General features: G+C 30.1%; 1 protein-coding gene across 1 annotated transcript in view; it reads right to left on the minus strand.

Annotated features, from left to right (window-relative positions):
* The window catches only part of casp (Fas associated factor casp), a 58,790-nt gene extending 36,192 nt beyond the window's left edge, over nt 1-22,598 (minus strand). The window contains exons 1-2 of the mRNA XM_067267724.1: nt 22,480-22,598; nt 6,003-6,071 (exon numbers count right to left, since the gene is read on the minus strand). Of these exons, the coding sequence (XP_067123825.1) occupies nt 6,003-6,071; nt 22,480-22,518 (108 nt within the window). The 5' untranslated portion in view covers nt 22,519-22,598. The remainder of the gene's footprint in view (nt 1-6,002; nt 6,072-22,479) is intronic.
* Nucleotides 22,599-23,823: the final 1,225 nt, after the last annotated feature.

Consider the following 23,823-nt stretch of genomic DNA (forward strand, 5'->3'; position numbering starts at 1 on the left):
GCAGGTTCTCTTGCAGCATAACAATGCCAGACCACAATGCTGCAAAAATAACTGTACAGAAACTTGAAAGCTACAACTGGGAAATTTTACCTCATCCACCATATTCGCCAGATATTGCTCCCAGTGATTATCATCTTTTTTGCAGTTTGCAGAATTTTTTAAAAGGGAAAACTTTTGAGGATGAGAACAATGTAAAAAAGGCTATTTCTGAATATTTTGATTCAAAACTGAAATCATTTTACAAAGACGGGATTAAAAAGCTACCATCAAGATGACAAGAAATTGTACAAAATAATGGTGAATACATTATAGATTGAAATAAAATGTAATTAAAATTTTTTGCTGCTTTTTTTGTAGATAAAAATATGCATGAACTTATGGACTAACCTGATACTTATCACTTAAAAGAATAAAAAAAATTTATAATCATAACATGATTAAACACCAAAAAAATTGTGATAGGGTGGGGCATCTACAAACTACAATGGCAGCAGACTATGCAAATGGATACCTTAATTTTTAAACCTTGGTAAAGGTTTAAAAATTAAGGTATCCATTTGCATAGTAAAATAATCCAATTAATAATCCAATAATCCAATTTCAAGTAAAATATTAAAAACTATTTTTGTGCCAAAATTCATCAAAATTAATGGGGGACATAAGTGTAGTGCTTCTTGTTAGTCATGTTCATTCTTGTACTGGAAAAGTGTTGTTATGACTAATTTCTTTGTTTTGCATAAATCAGTCTTTGTCCAGCATTCTCACTTGTAGCAAAATTTTGTGATATCAGTGCTTCTCTTAGTTTTACTTATGCTAATTGCTTTGCAAACATGGCTCTAAAACACAAGGATAACAATGCTGGTAGCTCTAATAACAAAGAAAGGGGAAAAAACCAGTAAAGTGTCTACTTTAGAAAGAAAAAAAATTAAAATTTTAGATGTAGTAAAAAAAGGGTCTGATTCTGAAAAATTTTTAAAGTTGTTTTTATAATTTACAGTATCATATTATTCATTGTTAATATAGTTCAATTTGCCTTATCTACATAAAAAAGTGTGCAATAGGTATATTAGTATAGAAAATACTTAATAACAAGCAGAAATTATTATGACAATCAAAATGCCAGGCTGCAATTTTTAATTGTATTTTTAATTTAAAATATACAATCTGGATCTCATATTATTAGTGTCTTGCCCCTGTACATCATACTATTCCTGACAACAGACAATCATTCCGATCATCTATGTAATTCCTTTCTGTATGTAAAATTTTTTAATTGAAATCACATGACTTCCAGTCTATATCATTTAGACATTTATATGAAGTTAGTTGGAATCTCCTGCCTATAAGCTTTCCATATCTAATCTTGACTTTCATCTATCTAATACTGTTCTCAAAATTAAGGAAGGGCAGACAACAGACAAACAATAGTGAAAATTTATAGGTCTACAATTTTTTCAAATTGCAGCCCAATATTAATGGGCTGCAATTTGCTATTTTGTGGAAATTTCCATTAATGCAAGGGGCCTTTGAACATATTAGTTGCACATGGAAGGGTCCTACTGTACTTCCAAAGTGCATTCTGGTGGGCAACCTCATTTATTTTCTTACTTTTTTTTTAAACTTCTTTCCTACTTCATATTTTATCCTAATAAATAGTGATAAATACTTTTTTAGTGATGATGATGGTGATAAAACAAGTCTGTTTGAGACATCGATTATGACAACAAATCCAATATGGCTGCCATAGAATATGAGTGCAGAAAGCAGAGGATGAGAAAATAAAAAAGTTAAGCATTAGCAACTGGAGGAAGAACATTGATGATTTGTGAAGTATAGAACACTTAATAAGTTTCAAATACTTTTGATTAATTTATTAAATTTTCTTGTTCTCATTAATTTTATTACTCCCTTGCATTTAAATTAAGCCAATCAATCACACTGAACTTACTGGGCTACTTTTGGGCTACATGACTAGAAATAGGTGGTTAAGCCACCATCTCTTATTAATTTTGAATAACTATAAGGCTTGGTTTGGCTTAACCCAGTGATTCCCAACCGGTGGTTCGCGAACCCCTGGGAGTTCGCAGTGTTTGCAGAGGGGGTTCGCGAAAATAATATTGTAATGGCGGATTTTTTAAAACGCCATTAAAATCAAAAGCAAAAAAAAAAACAAAACAAAAACACAAAAATTAAAGAACACACCCACTGTAAAACAGATTGTTCGCTGCCTGTTTGTTAAGAAATCTATAATAAATTTCAATATTTTCATTTCTTTTTTCCTTATTTGTTTTTCAAAATTACTTCATCAATATCAAATTATATCAACAATTTTATACATTATAATTTATTCCTCTTATTCAAGTAATCAAATACTATTCTCTTTTTATTACAAACATTTATTTGTATTTAAAACATTTTATCAATGTGATTAGTGTCATGTTCTGTTTTATATTTAAAATCATTGCAGCAGTTTTCCCTTCTATGTAATATTTTTTTACAATACAATTGGAAATAAATATCAAATTAAGGCAGTGTACTACAGATTTTAGAATTTGATACTTGTTCACAACCGGAAACTGGGAGAGTAGTGTTGTATTAACCGACGTTCATACATAGGCTTAGCACTTGTAAAGCTGGAGTGATAGTGATACTGTAACTGTCAAGTTCTCGTGTAAATGATTTAATAATTATTAATTTAATTATTATTATAGCTTATTTTTATTATGGATCGATGGTTAAAAACGGGTCGTTTAGAAACGAGACATGATAATCGAGATGATAGTACTGAAAGCTGTAGTGAGGTACCGTTTCACCAGACGAAAAACAAAGGAAATGATGATAGAAAAGGAAAAAAGCGAAAATATGACAGCGACTATCTACAATTGGGTTTTCATTTTACTGGGGATGAGTCGGAACCTAAACCGCTTTGTGTTATATGTAACGAAGTTCTTGCCAACAGCAGTTTAAAACCATCACTTCTTCGTAGACATATTGAAACAAAACATCCGACACACAAAGATAAACCTCTTGAATATTTCAAAAGAAAATTAGCAGATATCAAAAAGTGTAGCCTTTCTTCTTTCTTGACTTCAAACGAAGATAGTAAAATGGCCCTTGAAGCATCATTTCAAGTAAGTTAGAGAATTGCAAGATCTGGACAAGCGCATACAATAGCAAAAAATTTAATTGGACCATGTGCGAAAGATATCGCCAAATGTATGCTTGGGGAAAAGGCAGCAAAGAAAATTGAGCTAGTTCCCTTATCAAACAACACGGTGTCGCGTAGAATTAAAGACTTGGCTAATTATGTGGAGAACGAACTTCTAAAAAGAATAAAATTGAATTATTTTGCAATTCAACTTGACGAATCGACGGATGTAACAAATGCTGCAGTCTTGCTTGTCTATGTTAGATATCTTTTTACGAATATTGTTCAAGAAGATGTACTATTTGCAAAACCTTTAAAAACCTACACAACTGGAAAAGCGATTTTCGATATGATCAATGGGTATTTTGAAAAGAATTGAATAAGCTGGTCTTATTGTGTGGGTGTGTGTACAGATGGTGCAAAATCAATGACAGGAAAATTTTCTGGTTTTGTGGCACGGGTGAAGATCAACGAGAAAATTCAATGGACTCATTGTTGTATTCATAGACAAGCTTTAGTATATAAGCGTATTCCTGCAGAGTTATCTACTACTTTAAGTGATGCTGTGAAAATTGTGAACTTTATAAAATCGCGTGCTACAAATTGCCGTTTATTCCGTACGCTTTGTGAGGATTTTGGAAGTTTCCACGTTTCTTTACTACTTCACACAGAAGTTAGATGGCTTTCCCGTGGTAAAGTTTTGACGCGTTTGTTTGAATTGAAGTCTGAAGTTCAAGCATTTTTTATTGATCATCCGTTTCATTTGTCTTCTTGTATATCCGATGTTCTTTGGCTGCAAAAGCTTGCGTATTTAGCTGACATTTTTTGTAAACTGAATGAATTAAATATGTCTTTACAAGGCGAGGGTGTCACCATTTTCAGTGTACATGATAGAATTGAGGCTATGTTGAAAAAGATCAATTTTTGGATTCAATGCCTGCAGATGAATGAGTATGGATGTTTCGATTCTGTCAGCACTTTTTTTTTAATCAGAAAATTCAATTAAACTTGACGAAAACATTAAAAGGAGTATATGTGAACATCTGAACTATCTTCGATTAACTTTCGATGACTATTTTCCCAACAGATGCAATATATCCATCTCAAACAACTGGATACGTAATCCATTTCAAGGAAATGTAAGTTCAGAAACCTCTCTAAATATACTGGAAAAAGAAAAACTCATAGAGTTATCTTGTGACAGTTCTCTAGAAGCAATTTTTAAAGATCAATCTTTAATTGACTTCTGGCTCAGTATACAAAATGAATATCCTGTTCTGTCAAAAAAAGCCATTGAAGTTCTATTACCATTTTGCACAACATATCTATGCAAGAAAGGATTTTCAACATATACTTATCTGAAAGATAAATACAGAAACAGATTAAATGCAGAACCTGATCTAAGACTGAAATTGTCAGATATTGAGCCTAACTTTGAATTGCTTTGTTCTATCAAACAGCCACAAATATCCCATTAAGAGTTTTTCCAAATGTAAAACATAAGAACCAGTTTGTTAAATTTATCTTGTTTTCAACTTTTATAGCCATCATTTTAGTCTTATTAATGTTTTATTTAAATATTTCACGATTAATATAATCAATATTATTCTGCAATATGTAAAATATATATTCTATCAAATTTTATTGCTTTTTTTTTTACCTGTCATTAACGACTACATAAGGGGTTCGTCAAATTTTTCGGACCTTTCTTTTGGTTCGCAAGGAAAAAAAGGTTGGGAAACACTGGCTTAACCAATTAAAATCAGGTTATGCACTGTCATTTATATATGCATTTATTTATGTTAAAAAAAAGCATTCTTGCCTACTTTTTTTAAGGCTTTGTCAATTAAACAATACTTAAACAGAATAACTGTTTAACTCTCACAATGTCATAATTCCATATATTGAATTAGATTAACATTAAACACTCCCATCGTAATCTTTTTATTATATAAAGTATTGCCTACTTAGTTTTGCCATATACTATTTTAACTCTTGTGTATGGAAGGTTATTTCTATTAAAAAATAGCAAAATGCAAAATTTATAAGTCCAAATATTCACAATTTGTTGAAAACAGTTATCATTGCTTACATTCATTTAACTAATTAGCTTACTTTATACATGTGTAAATATACATCCACTTAATGTTCTCTTCTGTTAGCCTAAACATGCTGTCACATTTTTGCCTGAAAATTCAATTAGAATATCTGATCCTAATAGGAAACAATAGCCAGACGATGAGTGTTCTAAACATTATCTTTTTTTATGACAAAGTTTTTTAAGAGAATTCAAGAACAGAGCTGAAAATAAGACAGACAGTAGATGTATTTTTGCTGCTTCCTGAAATAGATAAAAAAGAAACTGCAATCTGATGTTGCAAATATGGACTGTTATTCAAAATAGTTTTATTTATTTATTGTATACAGTAATTAATAATGAAACTTTGATGTATTAATATATTTAATATTTCCTTTATTCTTCATATATCATAAGAATATATAAATGGTAAAAACAGATCTAATTAAAATTGCATCTCCATTCATAAATGTAATAAATAATGTAGTAAAGTTACTGTTTAAGTTATTGCTCAATTTATTAGAAAAATATACAAGCACTAATCAGTATATCATTTTATTTATCTAGTTTATAGTCAAATAATAACAAAAAACAGATTAAACAATATTTCAAAACTGGAAAATTTTTCCATGCTGAAAATAAACATACCACTGTTGTACAAGTATATAAATCATAATTTGATTTGCCAAAAAACAATATTTTTACTGTTTTTGATATACATTAATTTAATATTTAAAATAATTTATTTAATAAGAATTAAATAAAAACATAACATACTAGTAAGTTCCAATTGGCTGCTTCTAAGTGCATGATGCATTCAGCTAAATCATCTAATCCTGTACAAGACTGAAAAAGTAAATTAACATTAGTAAACTCTTAAAATTTATATATATTTTTTTCATTTTTGCAATTTACTATAATTAAAATTCATTATAACAGTGATGAACCATCATCTTTGGTTAAATTTCCATTTAATATTTCTAAAAAATAGCATAATGCTTATATTTAAATCACAAATTTTATTGTTAGTGCTAAATTTAGATTTCAATACTCAATTTTTAATTATCAAAATACTTGAGATAATGTTGGATTCGGGAAAATAAATTACTTTTAAGTAAAATTTCCGACTGTCAGAAAATTACATTTCCAAAAAAAAATTTTTTTTAATGTTTTTGGTTTTCCATCACTTCATTTAACAGTGTAATTTTATATACAGGGTGGGCCAACGAAAACGAAATGGCAGTGTTCGTGTTCGTCCAAGCAAATCGCTCGGACAGGTCGATTTTATACTCGAGGGGACATCTTTTGCTATAAAGTTTTTGCGATTCTGAATACAACAGACAACAAAAACTTTTAAAAACTCATTTATTTTGTATTAACTAAACAAACATTTATTTCGAAAAAAAATGTTTGTTTAGTTAATATTCAGATTCGCAAAAACTTTATTGCATAAGATGTCCCCTCGAGAATAAAATCGACCTGTCCGAGCAATTTGCTTGGACGAACACGAACACTCTGCCGTTTCGTTTTTGTTGGCCCACCCTATATATATATATATATAACTAAACTATTAAATTACAGTTATTAATTTTCGATAACCTATTTTGATTCAAATATTCTTCAATGTTCAATTTATTCAAATTTATTACTTTAGTAATACAAGGTGTGTCTGAAAAGTTCAGTGAATGGTCCCATAGTTTAATAACCGTGCTGATTAGGATGTTGCGCTCATGCAGACGTAGTGAGAGACTTGCCAACTAGTGCCCCCTAGCGTCGAGATCACGACAGTTAAACAGAAGTGCGTGCAGCAAACAATGCAACATAGTCAGTGTGAAAAAGAGTGTCACTGCAAAATGGAGCAATGCGTAAACATTATGGCACTTCCTCACTACACGCCAGGTGACAGTTCTTCAACACACTCCATCTTCTCCAGATCTGGCACCTACAGATTTCTTCTTGTTCCCCGTCTGAAAGGCCTATGCTTTTTCGACATTGCGCAGATCCAACAACGTGTGACAACGGTGCTTTGTGCAATACCGAAAGAAGTGTTTGCTCACAGCTTCCAGCAGCTGTACAACTGATGTCAAATAAGTGTTGTCGCTAATGGTGATTACTTTGAATGCCAGTAAAAGTATTTTGTTTGTATCTCTTGTTTCCTTTATTTTATGAGACCATTCACTGAATTTTTCAGACACACCTTGTAGTATTATTTATTACTGTTTTCATAAAATAATTTTTCTCAAAAGTGTTATTTTACTAGTGTAGCTTATGATCAAAAAATTCATTATGTATAACAAAATATCTTATTCTTAATAAATCAATGATTTTAAAAACCTTTTCTTTCTTAATAAAAAATTTCAATTTAAAATTTTTAAACTTTAAACTTGAGCTTCTAAAACTTGAAAGTAGTTTTTTTGGAAAATACACACATTTGGAAACTATACAGACTAAATAGAGGAAACTGTTAATATAGCCTTATTAATACAGGCTATCAACTTAAATAAAACAATGATTACTTCCATAATGTTAAAATTTGCCATTTAGACACACTTCCATTTTGAATAGTATCTATTAAATTAATTAAAACAGTATCTATGTTAGACAGGTTCTACTGTGTAAAATGTGTATTAATATTTGAACAATTAATACAGAATAAAAAAGAAATATAAGATTGGAGATCTCTATTTTTTTCTATTTCAGTTGAAGGAAGTTGATATGCTTTACAAAGTAGAGGAATAATCAGCATTTTTTAAAACTGTTTAAAAAATATTTTTTTAGGAATTATCAGAGGAAAACATTCCAAACTCAATTTTTTTGCTTCATGATGTAGCCCAGGGCTGGCTAATTATACAGGCTTATCACACCTTGTAGGTTGAGTGATGAAATGGAGTCAGAGATAGTTAAAAAATATAAGCTTTATTAATATTGGAAATGAATTTTGGACTTAGTCTCTAACAGTCCAAACAGCAAGCTAGACTACTATAAGCAGATTTTTCAGTATATATACTTAACTTGATAATCTTGCTCTCAACAGAATTGTTAACTAAAGACTGTACATTTACCTTCTGAATAAATATTTAGATGAGCAATAAAACAAATATATAAAATAGAATTAATTGCATGCTTAATTGTATATATGCTGGAAATCTGCATATAGTAATCTATGCTTGCTGTTTAGACTGATAAGGGATTATGAGTCTGAAATGCATTTCTAATATTACTAAAGTATATATTTTTAAACTTAAATGATGAAACAAAGTCAGAGATTAACTTACAAAGTTTGATAAGTCTGTACAATTAGCCAGCCCTGGGCTACATCAAGAAGCATTAATCCAGACAAGAAGCAAAAATATTTAATTTTATACAATGGAAAAGCTTTTCCTCCTGTCTTTTCTTATAATCAGTGTTCTTTCCAGAACTTTAACCTTTCAGCAGTGGGATAGTCAGGTATGGTGCTATCCCAAAGTAGTGGAGAAGATACCTGGAAAATTTTTAAAGTATTTTTTCACGTGTTTTTTCTCATTAGTGTTTCAGAAAAAGATTTTGTAAACAGTTATGTCTAGTAAAGAACCTTTTTTTATTGTTACGTAATTCATTTTTTATGTGAATTATTTTTTGTGGTAGTTTTTGGCAATACCCCCAAAAGAATTTAGCAGTTATGTATGTCCCTCACCAGTGCCACATGATTGCCCTCAACGTACATATATGTCCCTCACTGCTGAGTGGTTAATGAGTTTGCCACCCGGTTGATTTCACTGACTACATAGCCAATTAACCTGATAAATTGACAAGACAAAATATTAAAGAAGAATGTCAATACACAAACTGTAAACTCTGTTTCTGCATTACTTTTCTGTAAGTGGGAATAAAGATTGTCTACTTCAAAGCAAAGAAAAAGTTCAGCAAATCAAATTTTAAAATGTTTTAAATTTTCTGTTATCATACACAGAAACAAACTTGATAGCAACAAAAAGTTGAATGGTTTGATGTCATTATATCAAGATGGCAGACAACAAAAATACACAAAATGTCAATCACTTACAACAAAATGTTAATACACCAGTATATTAACTTTTAAATACCCATTGATATTTAATTTTTTTTAAAGTAACAAAAGAGAAAGAAATATGAAAGCAATACAGTATTTATTTTGACCAGGAAATAATTCACAATCAACTTTACCATATCAATCTTGAAATTCTGATGAAGAATGTTTTCTTGCAGAAAACAGATACTTTTGGAAAATGAAACATGCATTAAAAAGTTTCATTGTTTTCTGTAGCAATTTTTCAGCAATCAAAACAATGCTTTTCTGCAATATTTCCTGTTCAAAGTTTCCACAGTAGTTTCCTATAATATTTTTCAACAAACAAATTTGCTTTATTGTCAGTATACACTTTATTTAATATGAACAAATCATTGATAACAGTAGTATTTTATATTTTTATTAAATAACATTTTAACAAGCAAAAAACAGAATAGGAAATAATACAGAAGTTATTTTAAGACAAAACTAATAATGAAAATAGTGAAAGGATCAGTTCAATAACAACTGTCGATTATCAATAAACATTTGTAGAAGCTGGCTCATGTAGTGAATTAACTTCTTTACAGTCTCTTTCAAATGCACTTCAATACAAATATTTTTTTTCATTTACGTATTTGCAATGAAAGAGGGATTTACAAACATAAGAAAATTTTATATCATCACACAGTATCATATTTTATATTTTTGGCCAATCCAGCTTTTCCATTCCATTCAGATGGTAAAAATTTCTGAGTTTAATACCACTGACATATTAAAGATCAAGAGAGAAAATGGAATTTTCACAAAATATAGATAGAAAAATGCCTTTTTTTAAAAAATAGAATAAATATTTTCAGAAAAGATTATACACTGAAAATTTAAGAAGTTTTCTTTAGATAAAACTATCTTTTATGTTAAAATAACACTACAAATGATGTTATCTAAATTCATAAGTCTAAAATTTTAATACTTAAGAATGTTTAAGAATATAATTCATCTTCAGTTCTTAAAACTTGAATTTTTGTTCAGTTCATTTGTTCAATTATTTAACAATTATACAAATAGAATATAAAAAAAATAAAATTTAATTAAGAATTTACAATTTTGAATTTTTAAATATATTTTGATCTCTAATAACTTTTATGTTTTTAATTATAGCTGTAACAGATTGAAAAAAAATATGTTAAATAGATGAGATATTAGAAACACAAGAAAAAAATGTTAATAAAATGCACTCAATTTCCAAAATTGTGTGTGTTTTATTAACATTTTTTTCCTATTTCCTAATCATTTTACTAGAAACTAAACTGAATTTCTTTATTTAAACTGCTAGATCTAAAAACTAAATCTACAGGCATTGATGCTGTCGTTAGTCAACAACTACACAGATTTCCAATCTATTACAACCATCAGTTTCCACCATCTGTACTGGATACAACCAATTAAAGCTTCATGACTAAATTTTCAGTTTGAGACAAGACAAACTCAACATTGTCTTTAAGACTTCTTCATTATTAACAGAAAAACAAAGTTGTGTAAGATACAGATATAAAATTCTCACAAATCTATTTCCCCATATCTGTGGCAACCATTTAAAATATTCAATATTATAAAATTTATAAAAAATTCCCATTAGATTTACTATTGTTCACAATAAAGTTTTTACTCCTTAAAATCAATCAGGAAAATCCATAGACAGACTTAAGAACAGGAATCTAATAACCACATTTATCATATATGGATGAAATTAGTTTTCTAATATATTAAACAACCCAAACAAAAACATCTGAGATGTAAAAAAATTACACCAAGTAAAAATTTATGACAATTTAGACAACAGTCAAAATTTTTCTTAGAAGTTTTTCTTTGGTAAAGATAAACTTGGTGCTTGGAGGTAAAACAAACAATAATACAAGTAAAAATATTGTGGGTATCACTTCCAAACTAAATTGTCATTAATTTTTTTACATCTCAGATGTTTTTGTTTGGATATCAATTGTTTTTGTTTAATAATTTTATTATTACATCAAGACATAAGATAATGACGTACAATTCAGTCGGTGCTCAACGACTGAATGCACTGCTGACCAAATGTTTTGCCAATCGAACACTTTCAATATTCATTTCAGTTCAGTGGTGTGTTCAGTTGGCACCAACTGGTGCGTTCAATATGCCGTTTAGAAAATCATTATAAAAAAGTTTTAATTCACATAAATTTGAGCTTTTGTAATTCTGAGTAACATTTTGAATAAAATTCATTTGTTTTTTATGCAATTTTATCTTTATAAGCATAAAATTAAACCATAAAACTGAATTAGCTCTATGGGAAACCCCTGTAAACTCTGACCTATCGACCCAGAACTTTTCACCACCTCACTTATAATGAGAAAAGCTTAAATTTAAAATTTGAGCTTTCTAGACCCAGTAGTTTCTCTCTACAAGTGTCTGCAGTGCCAGATGAAGAAAAAGAAAAAGGAGAAGAAAATACAGCTTTTTTGGCAATTTTTGCACTTTTCAATTACTTATATTTCAACAAGCACATTACAGAAAATCTTGAAATTTTGTACACTTCCTAAGAAAATAATTTTCTTTCAACCAAGATAATTGGAATTACTTTGGGTGTTTGGAGCTAGAGAAATAGACCCCAAAAATCAGCAACTCTGATTCCTGTATATGTAGTCAGTGACTTTTTTACTTGGCGGGGAGTCACTGCCATGACTCTTGATTAATTATACTATCACAAAGAACAAAAACATCCAAAAAGTAGTTAAAACTACCAAACTTTACAATTACAAATGTTTTCATTCATCTAAAACATGAGTCACCAAACTACAGCCTGAGGGCCAAATGAGCTAAAATATAATTATTTATATGGAAATATCATAAATTGTAAATAAACTTACTATATAGAAAAAATTAAAATAAGTGTAAGATTTCAAAGTTGAAGAAATTTGCCTCTGGTATGGCATCAGTAGTTAAAACAACTTATGTCTGTGAAAATAAAGTATGTGAAGTCAGCACGTTGAACAAGGTTGACTAATGAACATTTGAAAGCAATTTTCTTGGGTGGATGCAGAAATTCCAAAGCAAATATTAATATCTGAAAAGCTAAATGACAGTTTCACAAATCTAACTAACCTTTTTTGCTGCTTAGTTTGTGAGATGCAGATATATACGCATTGGGTGTGATATAACTATCTTATTGCAAATGTTGCCTTTTTTGATAACTTTTTGGTAAATAAATGTTTGTTCTCTATTTTTTATGTATTCAGTATATTGTATCAAACAAAATGGTTATGCTGTTTGCACTCATCATTCTCTCAGTTATCTGATCCACTGTGAAATAAAGTTTGGTGAACCCTGATCTAAAACAATCATCATGAGGTATCATGGAACAAAGTAAACAGAACACCAACACACCTGAATTTAATTTGCCGAGTTTTTTCTCTTTATTCCAAATGTTTTCAGCCTATTTTTGATAGGCCATCGTCAGGCTATCATTCATCATTCCAAAATGAAACGTTTTGTTCAAATTCATCTTATTCAAATTTTTTAAAACAGTCAACAAAAAGAAAAAAAAAAGTATACAGAATTCCATTTGAAAACCAACAAAATAGGGGTCAATAAAGAATATGTAGGGGTAACCAGAAGAAACCTAGCAGTATGAGTAAAGGAACACAAATACAGTGTGAATAAAGGCCTCAATAACACAATCCTGGCAAGCATGGCACAGTCAGATGGAGCAATGGTTACATGGGATGAGGCAAAGATTATTAGAACATTACACTCACCATCTATTGCGATGGAAATGGAAAAAATAGATATACACAAAAGTAAAATGAGGAACCGCTGCCTAAACGCAAAAGATGTGAATGCTTTACCAACAGCATGGAAATACAAGATCGAAAAAGTATGGGTTTTAATAATCCGTAAGGAATGAACTGGAACTTATATGTTAATTTAATTTATTAATAATATTGGACTCATGTAATTTGTTATTTAATTATGTAACGTTAATAGCATGTTTAGTAATGTTTAGTATTTGTTTATATAATATACAAAAAGTTTTTTTTTTGTTGACTATATTTTAAAAGATTCGAATAAGATGAATTTGAACAAAACATTCCATTTTGGAATGATGAATGATAGCCTGACGATGGCCTATCAAAAATAGGCTGAAAACGTTTGGAACAAAGAGAAAAAACTCGGCAAATTAAATTCAGGTGTGTTGGTATTATAATTAACTAATATTGCTGGGAAGGAGATAGATATAAACAGAACACTTTTTGAAAAGATTGAAGACCACTAAAATTTAAATATAGACATGCTTAATGGCATCATAGGTCTTAGAGAAGTTCAACGTATGTACACATCATGCAATAAAAAGTAAGTCTCTTTTCTTTAAAGTTGATTGCCTTCCCATTTTTAATTGCCCTGTATATTTTTTTAATACTTTCAAGTATTTCAAATGTGCAGGCTCTAAAGTCTGATGTAAGAGTCTAACCTCTTCAAAGTTAATCTGGACAACCCCTTTTCCTGCATGTGCAGCAAATGCCATATTGGTGATTCTTCTTCTGATATTACATTGATTTCCCTTTATTCTCATCATCACATTCCTGGTCATGATACCTATGTAAACCAATGAGTTGTTCACCCTGTGATCACACAATGGGATGGAAAAAAACTCCTGGACAGAAAGCATTCTCAGCAGTGTCCTTATCATTTCTAATTAATTAAAAAATAGTTGAAGGTCTCTTACACAATCTTGATAGTAATCATTTTTGCAATTTCCATACATATATTGTTGAGGGCCTCATTATATTTGACCACCACAAACTTGTTTACAGGCTAAACGTGTTTCTTTGGGACTCTCTGTTTTCATATTAAAGACTTAATCAGGGCTGCAGGAAAACAATATTGCTTCAATTTTCTTTAGTAATCATTATATCCAAAAAAATGTGCTTTCTGGTTGCTCACTTGTTCTAGATTTAGCAAGAGCCATAGGAAATCTCATTTACCAATCCAAGAAATGTATGAACATGTTTATTTCCCCATATTACTTATATGTCATAAATGCACCTAGCATACAATAAAATCTGGCTGGAATAGTCCAGCAGAACAATGTTCTCAAGCCTTCTGATAAACATCTCACAATGACTCATAAGGCATAAAATACACAGAATAGCAAAATATGACTACTATATTACAGTAATTTTATTAGGATTTAAACAGAACCTTATTGCATATTTTTATTTAACATAAATGTGTGAAGAAATTATAAGTTGTGAAATTTAACACATTATTCCTGATGTGAATGTGAATTTGAATAAAATCAAATTGAAATGTCTACAGATAAAATGCACATTGAGCATTTATGCATGCTTTTTAAGTTTTGTAAAGGATATCATGCTATACAAACAGTAAAAAATACTCATACCATGTATGGGGAAGATGCTTCTAAACTCTGAATGTATCAAATGCTGTTTTGAAAGTCTTGTTCAGAAAATTTTGAACTAAAGGATACAAAATGTACAGGTCCCAAAAGCTGTTAAAAAGATATTGCAGAAAGATATCGTTAAAGATTGACGAATAACAACTCATAACTTTGCAACATTCTTACTGTGTCACAGACATGTATTGTTGAAATACTTCATCCACTTGAAATGGTTATAAAACATGCTGATAATTGTGTTCCACATGTAGTTTGTTTTTTCCCACTTATAAATAAAATGAACTGAATTGAGTATAATTTTGTCTGACAAAGGTAGGCAGCTGTAAGGTTTTATTTTATTTTTAAACTGGTTACTCATTTTTATCTTCGAGAACATTTTATGAATAAATGAAAAAATTAAAGTTAAAATAAAAATATTTGTTATTAACTGAAAACCTGTTCAAGCAGATGATGATTATTCAGTCAAGTTCCAAAGTACCACTGTATTTGATTAATGTAATTTTGATACACATGGTAACATCAAGAAATTTATTAACTGCACTAAACAAGGGATACCTATAGTAGGTAACCTGTGTATATTTGAAGGTTCATGGTTTGGAAAAAATAATGTGTTTTTTCTTGTTATTTGTGGTTTTTGCTAATTTTTTATCTATCTTATTTTAGTTTACCAAATGACTGAAAGTGTTATGCATCTTTTATTTTACATTATTATAACAAACATTGCAAAACCTGATAAGTATATACAGTAGTGGCCAAAAGTAGAGTTACCCTTGACATGTGTTTTAAAAATGCAACCTCTATTTTGTTTACCATCTACTACATAATTAATATTGTGATAGTTGAAAAGTGCACAAAAAGAGTCAAAATACTCAATTGAATAGAACAGATTTTATTTTAAATCTGATTTACAAAAGAAAAAACAAAGTTTTTATATTTTACACTGTAACAAAAGTAGAGCTACCAAAGGAAGTATGCAGATTTGTCCAGTATTTTGTGGTGTAACCAGAGCTTCTGATCACTGCATCATATCTGTTCCACTGTATTCCTTGAAACAACTTTGTCTCAAGGAATACAATTATCAAATGATATCAAACAAAGAATGGTAGATATGCATTTGAAAAAAAAAAACTTTTACTGAAATTAGTAAAACCTTTAACATGCATAAAACTGTTTTTGTGAGAGTAGTAAAGTGTTTTCAAATATATTGGATCATTGTTTCTGCCAAAAAGTTAGGTAGACCATGAAAAACAACACCACAGTTGGATCATTTGATCAGGCATACAAATACAGTCAACCCTTGTTTGACTGCTTCACATGTTAAACATGAAGTGGGTAACCCAGATATAAGCTTAAGAACTGTACGAAGACATTTGACTAGTTTTGGATTACATGGAAGGCAACCAGCATCTCTCCACTCATCTCTGCAAAAAACCATTTTTGTTTGATCAAAGGTGTTATGGAGTGATGAATCTAAATTCAATGTCTTCTCTAGTGATGGTATATGATTTGTCAGATGACCAGTGAACATGAAATATGATCCAAAAGACACAGTTCCTACAATAAAACATGGTGGTGGCTACATAATGGTATGAGGATGTTTCTCTGCAAAGAGAATTGGTCCAATTCATAGAATGAATGGAATAATAGATCAAACCATTTATCGAGATATATAGCAGAATCAAATGCTTCCTCATGCACATCGTTCAATGCCAAGGGTATGGATCTTCCAACAGGACAACAACCCGAAACACACAGTAAATTTTCTAAAGCAATAGTTTCAACAGAAAAAGGTGAATCTTATGACATAGCTAGCCCAATCACCAGACCTAAACCCAATAGAGAATCTTTGGGATAAACTTGAGCACTGTATACATCAGCATACATATTTGAATCTACGAGGGCTATTTTTTAAATAAGGTCCATTTGTGAATGAAAGTGAGAATAATGCGCAATCACAGCAGTATGCATGCGCTTCTGCTCCGAGCAAGCTTGGCGTGCGTTTTGACGCCATTTGCAGCCATATCGTCTGTCTGTATGCCGAGCTATAGAAGTTTAAAATGTTTAAGAAAATTGAGTCTCCCGCCGACTGTGAGATACGATCTGTTATTCGATTCTCGAATGCAAGAAACTTGGCAGCAGTGGAAATTCACCGTCAGATTTGTGAAGTTTACGGTGATAATGCTATGAGCGACAGTAAAGTTCGAAAATGGGTAAGAATGTTCAAGGATGGGCGAGTTAATGTGCATGATGAGCCATGCCCTGGCCAACCTTCTCTGATTTCTGAAGATTTGATTCGTAATGTGGATAACAAAATTCGAGAGGACCGACGATTCACGATTTCAACGTTATCAATTGAATTTCCACAGATTTCAGGATCAGTTTTGTATACCATTGTTTCAGAGAAACTGAATTATCGAAAATTGTTTTCTCGGTGCGTTCCAAGACTGCTTTCTGACGATCGCAAAACAAAAAGATTAAATAGTTCTTTATCATTTTGACTCAATACAATCATCCACACAGTCCAGACTTTGCACCCAGTGATTTTCACTTGTTTCGATACCTAAAGGAGTTCCTTGGTGGTCAACATTTCAATGACGAAGAAGAAGTGAAAACTGCAATCGTGGATTGGGCTTCTTGACAGGCGGCAGATTTCTTTGAAGTCGGAATTCAAAAAATTGTTGAGCGGTATGACAAATGTTTAAACAAAATGGAAATTATGTAGAAAAGTAGATAAAAGTATGTAGAATATGGAAAAAAATATATTTTAACGATATTTACAGTATTTTTCTTCTTATTAAAAAACAGACCTTATTTAAAAAATAGCCTTCGTAGATGAATTGTGGTCTGCCATCCAAAAAGCATGGTATGAGATTTTCCAATCAGTGCTTGACAACTTAGTTGATTCAATAAAATGTAGATGTGATGCAATGATAAGAAGCTCTGGTTATGCAACAAAATACTAATATTTTGTCTTAAAAATACAGGACAAATCTGCATACTTCCTTTGGTAGCTCTACTTTGTAAAAGTGTAAAATATAAAAACTTTATTTTTTCTTTTGTAAGTCTCAGATTTAAAATAAAATCTGTTTGATTCAATTGAGTATTTTGACTCTTTTTTTTTGTGCTCTTTTCAACTATCACAATATTAATTATGTAGTAGGTGGTAAACAAAATAGAGATCACATTTTTAAAACATATGTCAAGGGTAGCTCTACTTTTAGCCACTACCGTAGAAACATCACCAAACGATCACCTAAATAATCAGACTATAATTCTGCTAATTTTAATAATTATTATTATGCAATTTGCTACTAGAGGTAAACATTAGGCACCATCTCTTAACTAAATTAATAACTATAATTTTAATAATTTATTTAATAATTTAGAACCATCTGGAAGAAAAAAAACTGATCCAGGAGTGTTTGAACCTGCAGACTCTGTTGTGTGATGCACTTGCCAGTTGCGCCACCCAAACCCCAAACAAGCCTTCGCTTCCAGATGTATTTAAATTTTGATATACAGTAGACCCCCTATAACACGGGTTCATATAACATGGATTCGTATAACATGGCAAAAAAAATTGTGATCGGGTTCGTATAACACTCTAAAAGAGACTCGTATAACACGGTAAAACGTCATCGCCGACTCTTGTCGTGACAGGATTGGTCGAATCTTGACCAATAGCAGATATTGTACAAACCGTTGAGTTTAAATGAGCACTGGACCTACTAAAATCATTTATTATTCAACGGCCATAAAAGTTATATTTTTATTAATGATGTCTCCAAAGTTAAGTTATTTTTCTGTGAAAAATTCGCTGATCAGGAAACACGTGTCCGCTGTTCGATGAGCTGCTCCGCGACGAAAACAAGCTTAAGCAATGGCATCGTGGAACGGTGCACACTTGGTAAGTAATCCTACAATTGTTTGTTTATAGCATAGTTTATACAGATTATTCCCAAAAAATTATATGTGATTTGGAAATGTTGAGTCAAATTAGTCTAGAATAGATTAATTTATGAAAGAAAACCTTTCAAATAGCCGTAGCCCCTAAACTGCATACGTGTAGGGCTGTGATTGGCTCATGTATTTAAGTGACTCGTACAACATGGATTCATATAACATGGAGCGTATCTACCGTCTTATAGGGGGTCTACTGTAATTTATTTTACTTTTAAATATAATGTTTGCATTTTGTCAAAACTGTCAGGTTGGTTCAATTTTGTCAAATTTGCAATGTAATTATTCTGGAATGCTCTTCTCAATGTTCCATACTATTGGTCTGAAGATGAGACAATGGTTCCAAAAAACATTTAAAACCAAACAGAAAATTTTTTCTGGACCCCAATATGAAATTTCTAGTATATTATTTAATCTATTAAAATGAGATAATTTAACACGGACTTTTGTATATGTTATCTTACATTTTCAATAACAAATAATTATTTAAATAATAAATTATTTTGTTTGCAAAAATATTCCTAATAGTGATTCTAGCTTAAGTATAGTTGATGATAAACTGTATAAATTAACTGTATAAATTTTGTTAAGCTTCCAGAATATCAATGACTTTATATTATTATTTAATTGTAGGCCTACGTGTAGTAGGACAAAAGTACTATGAATACAATAAAACAATGTGTCTTAACTTAATTGATTTACAGAAACCTTTCAATTCTATCTGGCATGACACATTACAAAAGATAATATACATTATATGCTCTTGATCGTAAACTACAGAATTAATTAAATCCTTGTATAAAAAGTCATATATAAAAGGAAACACTAACCAGACATTTATTATTGAACAAAGTCCAATAAGAATATATCTTATCACCAATTCTTTTCAGCACCTTCTTAGAATAAATGAGCCTGTGCAAATGAAAGTGGTTTAAGTCCATTTATTTTTAAATCCAATATATTTTAAACATTTGCATTTGTATTGATTAAAAAATATTGGTAATTGGTAATATGTTGAAATTATGTTTCTCTGATTTAAAATATGTTTTATATTTTATAAAAAAAAGTCTAAAAGTTTATAAAAACATCACATTGAATTATAACTAATGTCATCATTAACTCAATTTTTTAAAAAAAATAGACAAACCACTTTCATTTGCAACACCTTAAATCATGATCCAATGGTCGACAGTGCTATATGATATCGCAGTGACAGTGGAAAACAGAAAAAACTCTCCAAGATTTGCCAATGATGTATATGAAATGAATGTAACATACAAGTATTAACCACATTATTAAATATCACTTTTGAATAATTCAAAGTAACTATTCACATTAAAGACTATGAATTATAAAGTGGATATTGACAGAAATATTAGCTGTATGGTCAGATTTTACCATTTGGAGTATTGTTCACAGGAATAGATGATTACATTATATCTAGACAAAAATTATTAAGACTACAACAGTCCTTCAAAGGCAAATTTTTGTGCCTTTGAAGGACTGTTGTAAATAATAAATTACAACTGTCAACAGGGCCAGATTTACCAATCCTGGGATCCTGGGCACAAATTCGGTGGGGCCCCCTTTAAGAGTAGGCAAATTTGATGATTTAGAAAATTTACACAAAATACTGTACTTTCAATTAGATTTCAGCTAGGAAGTTGTAAATTTTATTTAAAAATAAGGTTATTGTAAACATACATATATTTTATTGTGTAAAACTAATTATTTTAATTTAATTGAAAAATACCTATGTAAAATTTTTTTCCCGAAATTTTCTGATATTTCATAGGTTTTTCCAGGGTTTGGGTTTCTTTGCCTGTGGCCCTCATGATTAGGCCACACTAGGCTGTCGCAATAATAGGAAAAAAACATTATGTTTAAACATAGTTTTGTGGGAGCCTTGGGCACCGGTCCATAACGTAATGTAAATCCGGCCCTGACTGTCAACCAGATTGCATCTTGTTGAAACCTTGGTTAATTCAATACTTTCTATGGCAGCAAAAGTTGGAGAATTTAATTATGATAAAAAGAAAGTTCTATATTTGTCTTCAAAATGAAATGTTTTAGAAAATTACTAATACCTTATACAGACCACACCATAAATGAGGAAGTTGGAAATGTAATTGATACTGTTGACAAAGGACAATCAGACATCATAACAAGAATAAAGTGAAAACAACTGACATGGTTTATTTGTGTCCATAGATCAAATAAAATCCTCAACCAGACTCTTAAAAAAAAAAAAAAAATATATATATATATATATATATCTACTTATGATAGCAAAGGTGCTTTAGAGAAACTTGACAACTAAAAAGTGAAATGAACAAAACAAAATGAAAGAACAGAAGCAAACAGAAATCTTGTCTATCTCCTAGATTGCCTCATTAATTAATTCAAACTGGATAAAAATCTAATTAAAAGTTAATGCTACAGCATTTCATTTATTCTTGTTACAATTAATCATATTGAACAAATTATTCATTCATTCCTTACGGTTTAGATAAAAAAAAAAAAAAAAAAAAACAAGGAATTGAGGCATCCCATTTTTTGAACGATAAGAAGTTACAGTTAAACTTGAAGCAGACTAGTGAATGCTGTCAAAAACATTTGTAAATAATCTACTTCACTACGAGAAAAGTACACAGGTTGACTCGGTCGAATGTAGATATAAGCTCCAGCTTTCGGATAGTGCAATTTCTGTCAAAACGATCAAGCAGACATTCCTATGCTTTTGAAGTTAAAAATATATTTATTTATTCTTATTTGTATTATATACAATAGAATCTCATTTTAACAAATTGCTCAGGCAGCCAAAAATCATCTGTTGTTTCAAGAATTCATTACATCACAAACAGATTTCCTGCACATTCAGAAAAATTTCCATTTTTAACCCCCTGCACATAAGAAATACCAATATTGAAATTATTCAGTCTCTTGAAATCTCTATTCTTTATTCTATACAAACACCTACGTTACAAAAAAGTATATTATACTGTACTGCGTATGTGTACAACAAAGCCTACAAGCTATATACACCGTAAGCACAAACAGAAGCAAATTACACATGCTCATTAGCACTTCACATGACTTCACAATTTGTTTAAAAAAAAACTCTTCCATCTTGGTTGTTATTAGCAATGTCACGTACAGCCTGTTTATTTACTTGGAAAGTCTCCATGGCCTGGCTAAATTTCGGCACCACACTCGGACCAGCATCAGAATAGGTGGTATCTCAATTCTTCAGTTGTACAAAGAGAGTAACAAGTGAATCATCGAACTATACAAATTCCCAGAAACACCCAAATATTAACTACACATTAGAAACAAAACACAAAGTTTACAATACATAAAAGTAGAAAAAAAAAAAAGTCTGTTAAAACAAGATTCTACTGTATTTTGTTCAATTCAAATTAAGTTTGCTAATTTGGAAATTATAGTAATAAATTGCAAGATGTTAATATGAATAATTTTATAATATATTAATTATTATTGCTTAGAAATAATAAATCTCCATTTTTATTCATTAATCCTTCGATTTGGCAAATAAAAATAAAATACTTTTGTTCAGTTCTTATTAACTTCATGATTGTCCGATAATTTATTTTTATATTAGGATAATATAATCACTTGTATTGATAATTAATGTTTATTTTGTTCAGAAAAAAAAACATATATATTCACCCACTGAATGAGACTGCATTTCTACACTTAAGCCTACTTTGATAAGAGAAAATTCTACATTTACAGTTTTATAACGACTTAAACTCTATATTTTGAAATATTCTAGAATTTAGTTTTAATCTTACTTGAAAATCTGCCAAAATTTGTTCTCTACTTTCTTCCATTTTTTGATGTTTTAAATAATACTACTTCGGATTAATGAATTTCATACAATCGTTTGGTCGGAGAGCAGCACCATCTGTTGTTATTTTGCTATCTGATTACATTTAAAATTTAAAAATGAATAATATCATTTTTAAAAGCTAATTATTTTATTCATTAATCTGTATTAATACACATTAAGTAATATTAAAATTAAATAATCTATTTTAATGTATTTAATCATTTGTTATAAATCCGAACGTAATGGATGATTCCTTTATTAGCTAAGTTGCGGCTGAAGTTTTCAACGCGATAACGTAAACGTCGGACGTCCAGCGCCGCCTTCCTGTAAGCCTAGAAGTTTGACAATGGGGTTTGAAACGTCGAGCATGATTCCACTGACGTTCCAAACGCCAGTGGAATCATTGTCAAACTTCTAGGCTTGGAGTAAATTTTTCTTTCGAAGTTCCAGAATATCATGTATCTCAATTCAGGATTTCCCTTTTTACTCAACTCTTAAATTCGCTGATTCTTCGACATATTTTCCAGTAAACGTTTGCTATTTTACTATTATAAATCAACATATAACAAAGTTTCACATTATGTAAAAAATAAATCATTTCACATAAAATGTAACTCTGAAAAACATATCTTTAAAATAGCGTTTCAAATTGTAATAAAAATTTCCTGAGACCTAAACAATGAGGTTTTGCTTTAAAAACCGTAAAAAATTCGAGGCTTCTGGTCACCAAGGTTTTAAAGCACTTTCATCGCATCTTCAATTTTCACTGTAAAATACTTGGAATATATAATCAGAATAATTCAATATAATTCTTCATTAATGAAAAATGGAATTTGATATTTTGTTTCTCATGACAAAATAGGTTAAACAGTCTAGGACGGTTCCTAAAAAGAAATGTCGAACATCGTTCCGGTCCGTTTCTATCTCAATACACACTGAACTTAAGAGTAAACTTTTATGAAAAAAACAAAACACATTTTATACGTACTTTTACTTGTATGAAATACGTGATTTGTTTTCTATTTTAATTAAATTTAAGATTTGACTTCATTCGTTTACTACAAATTCTTTATTTTCAAAGTTTATACAGAGAATGTCTCACTAATTTTGACTCATATCATAATAAAATTAAATCCATGTGTAAGAAACTTTTTTTTATTAATCAGGTACAAGTGATATGTACTGTACATACCCAGTACCGCTTAGCAAAACTGAACATACAGTCATCATTGTACAAAAAAAAAAAAAAAAAAAAAAAAAATGTTAAATGCACGTAACAGTAAATGAATGTATGAACAAGAGTGGA

Source organism: Centruroides vittatus, unplaced genomic scaffold, assembly GCF_030686945.1.
Source record: "Centruroides vittatus isolate TY-2023 unplaced genomic scaffold, ASM3068694v2 contig_3077, whole genome shotgun sequence".
NCBI classification, from domain to species: Eukaryota; Metazoa; Arthropoda; class Arachnida; order Scorpiones; family Buthidae; genus Centruroides; species Centruroides vittatus.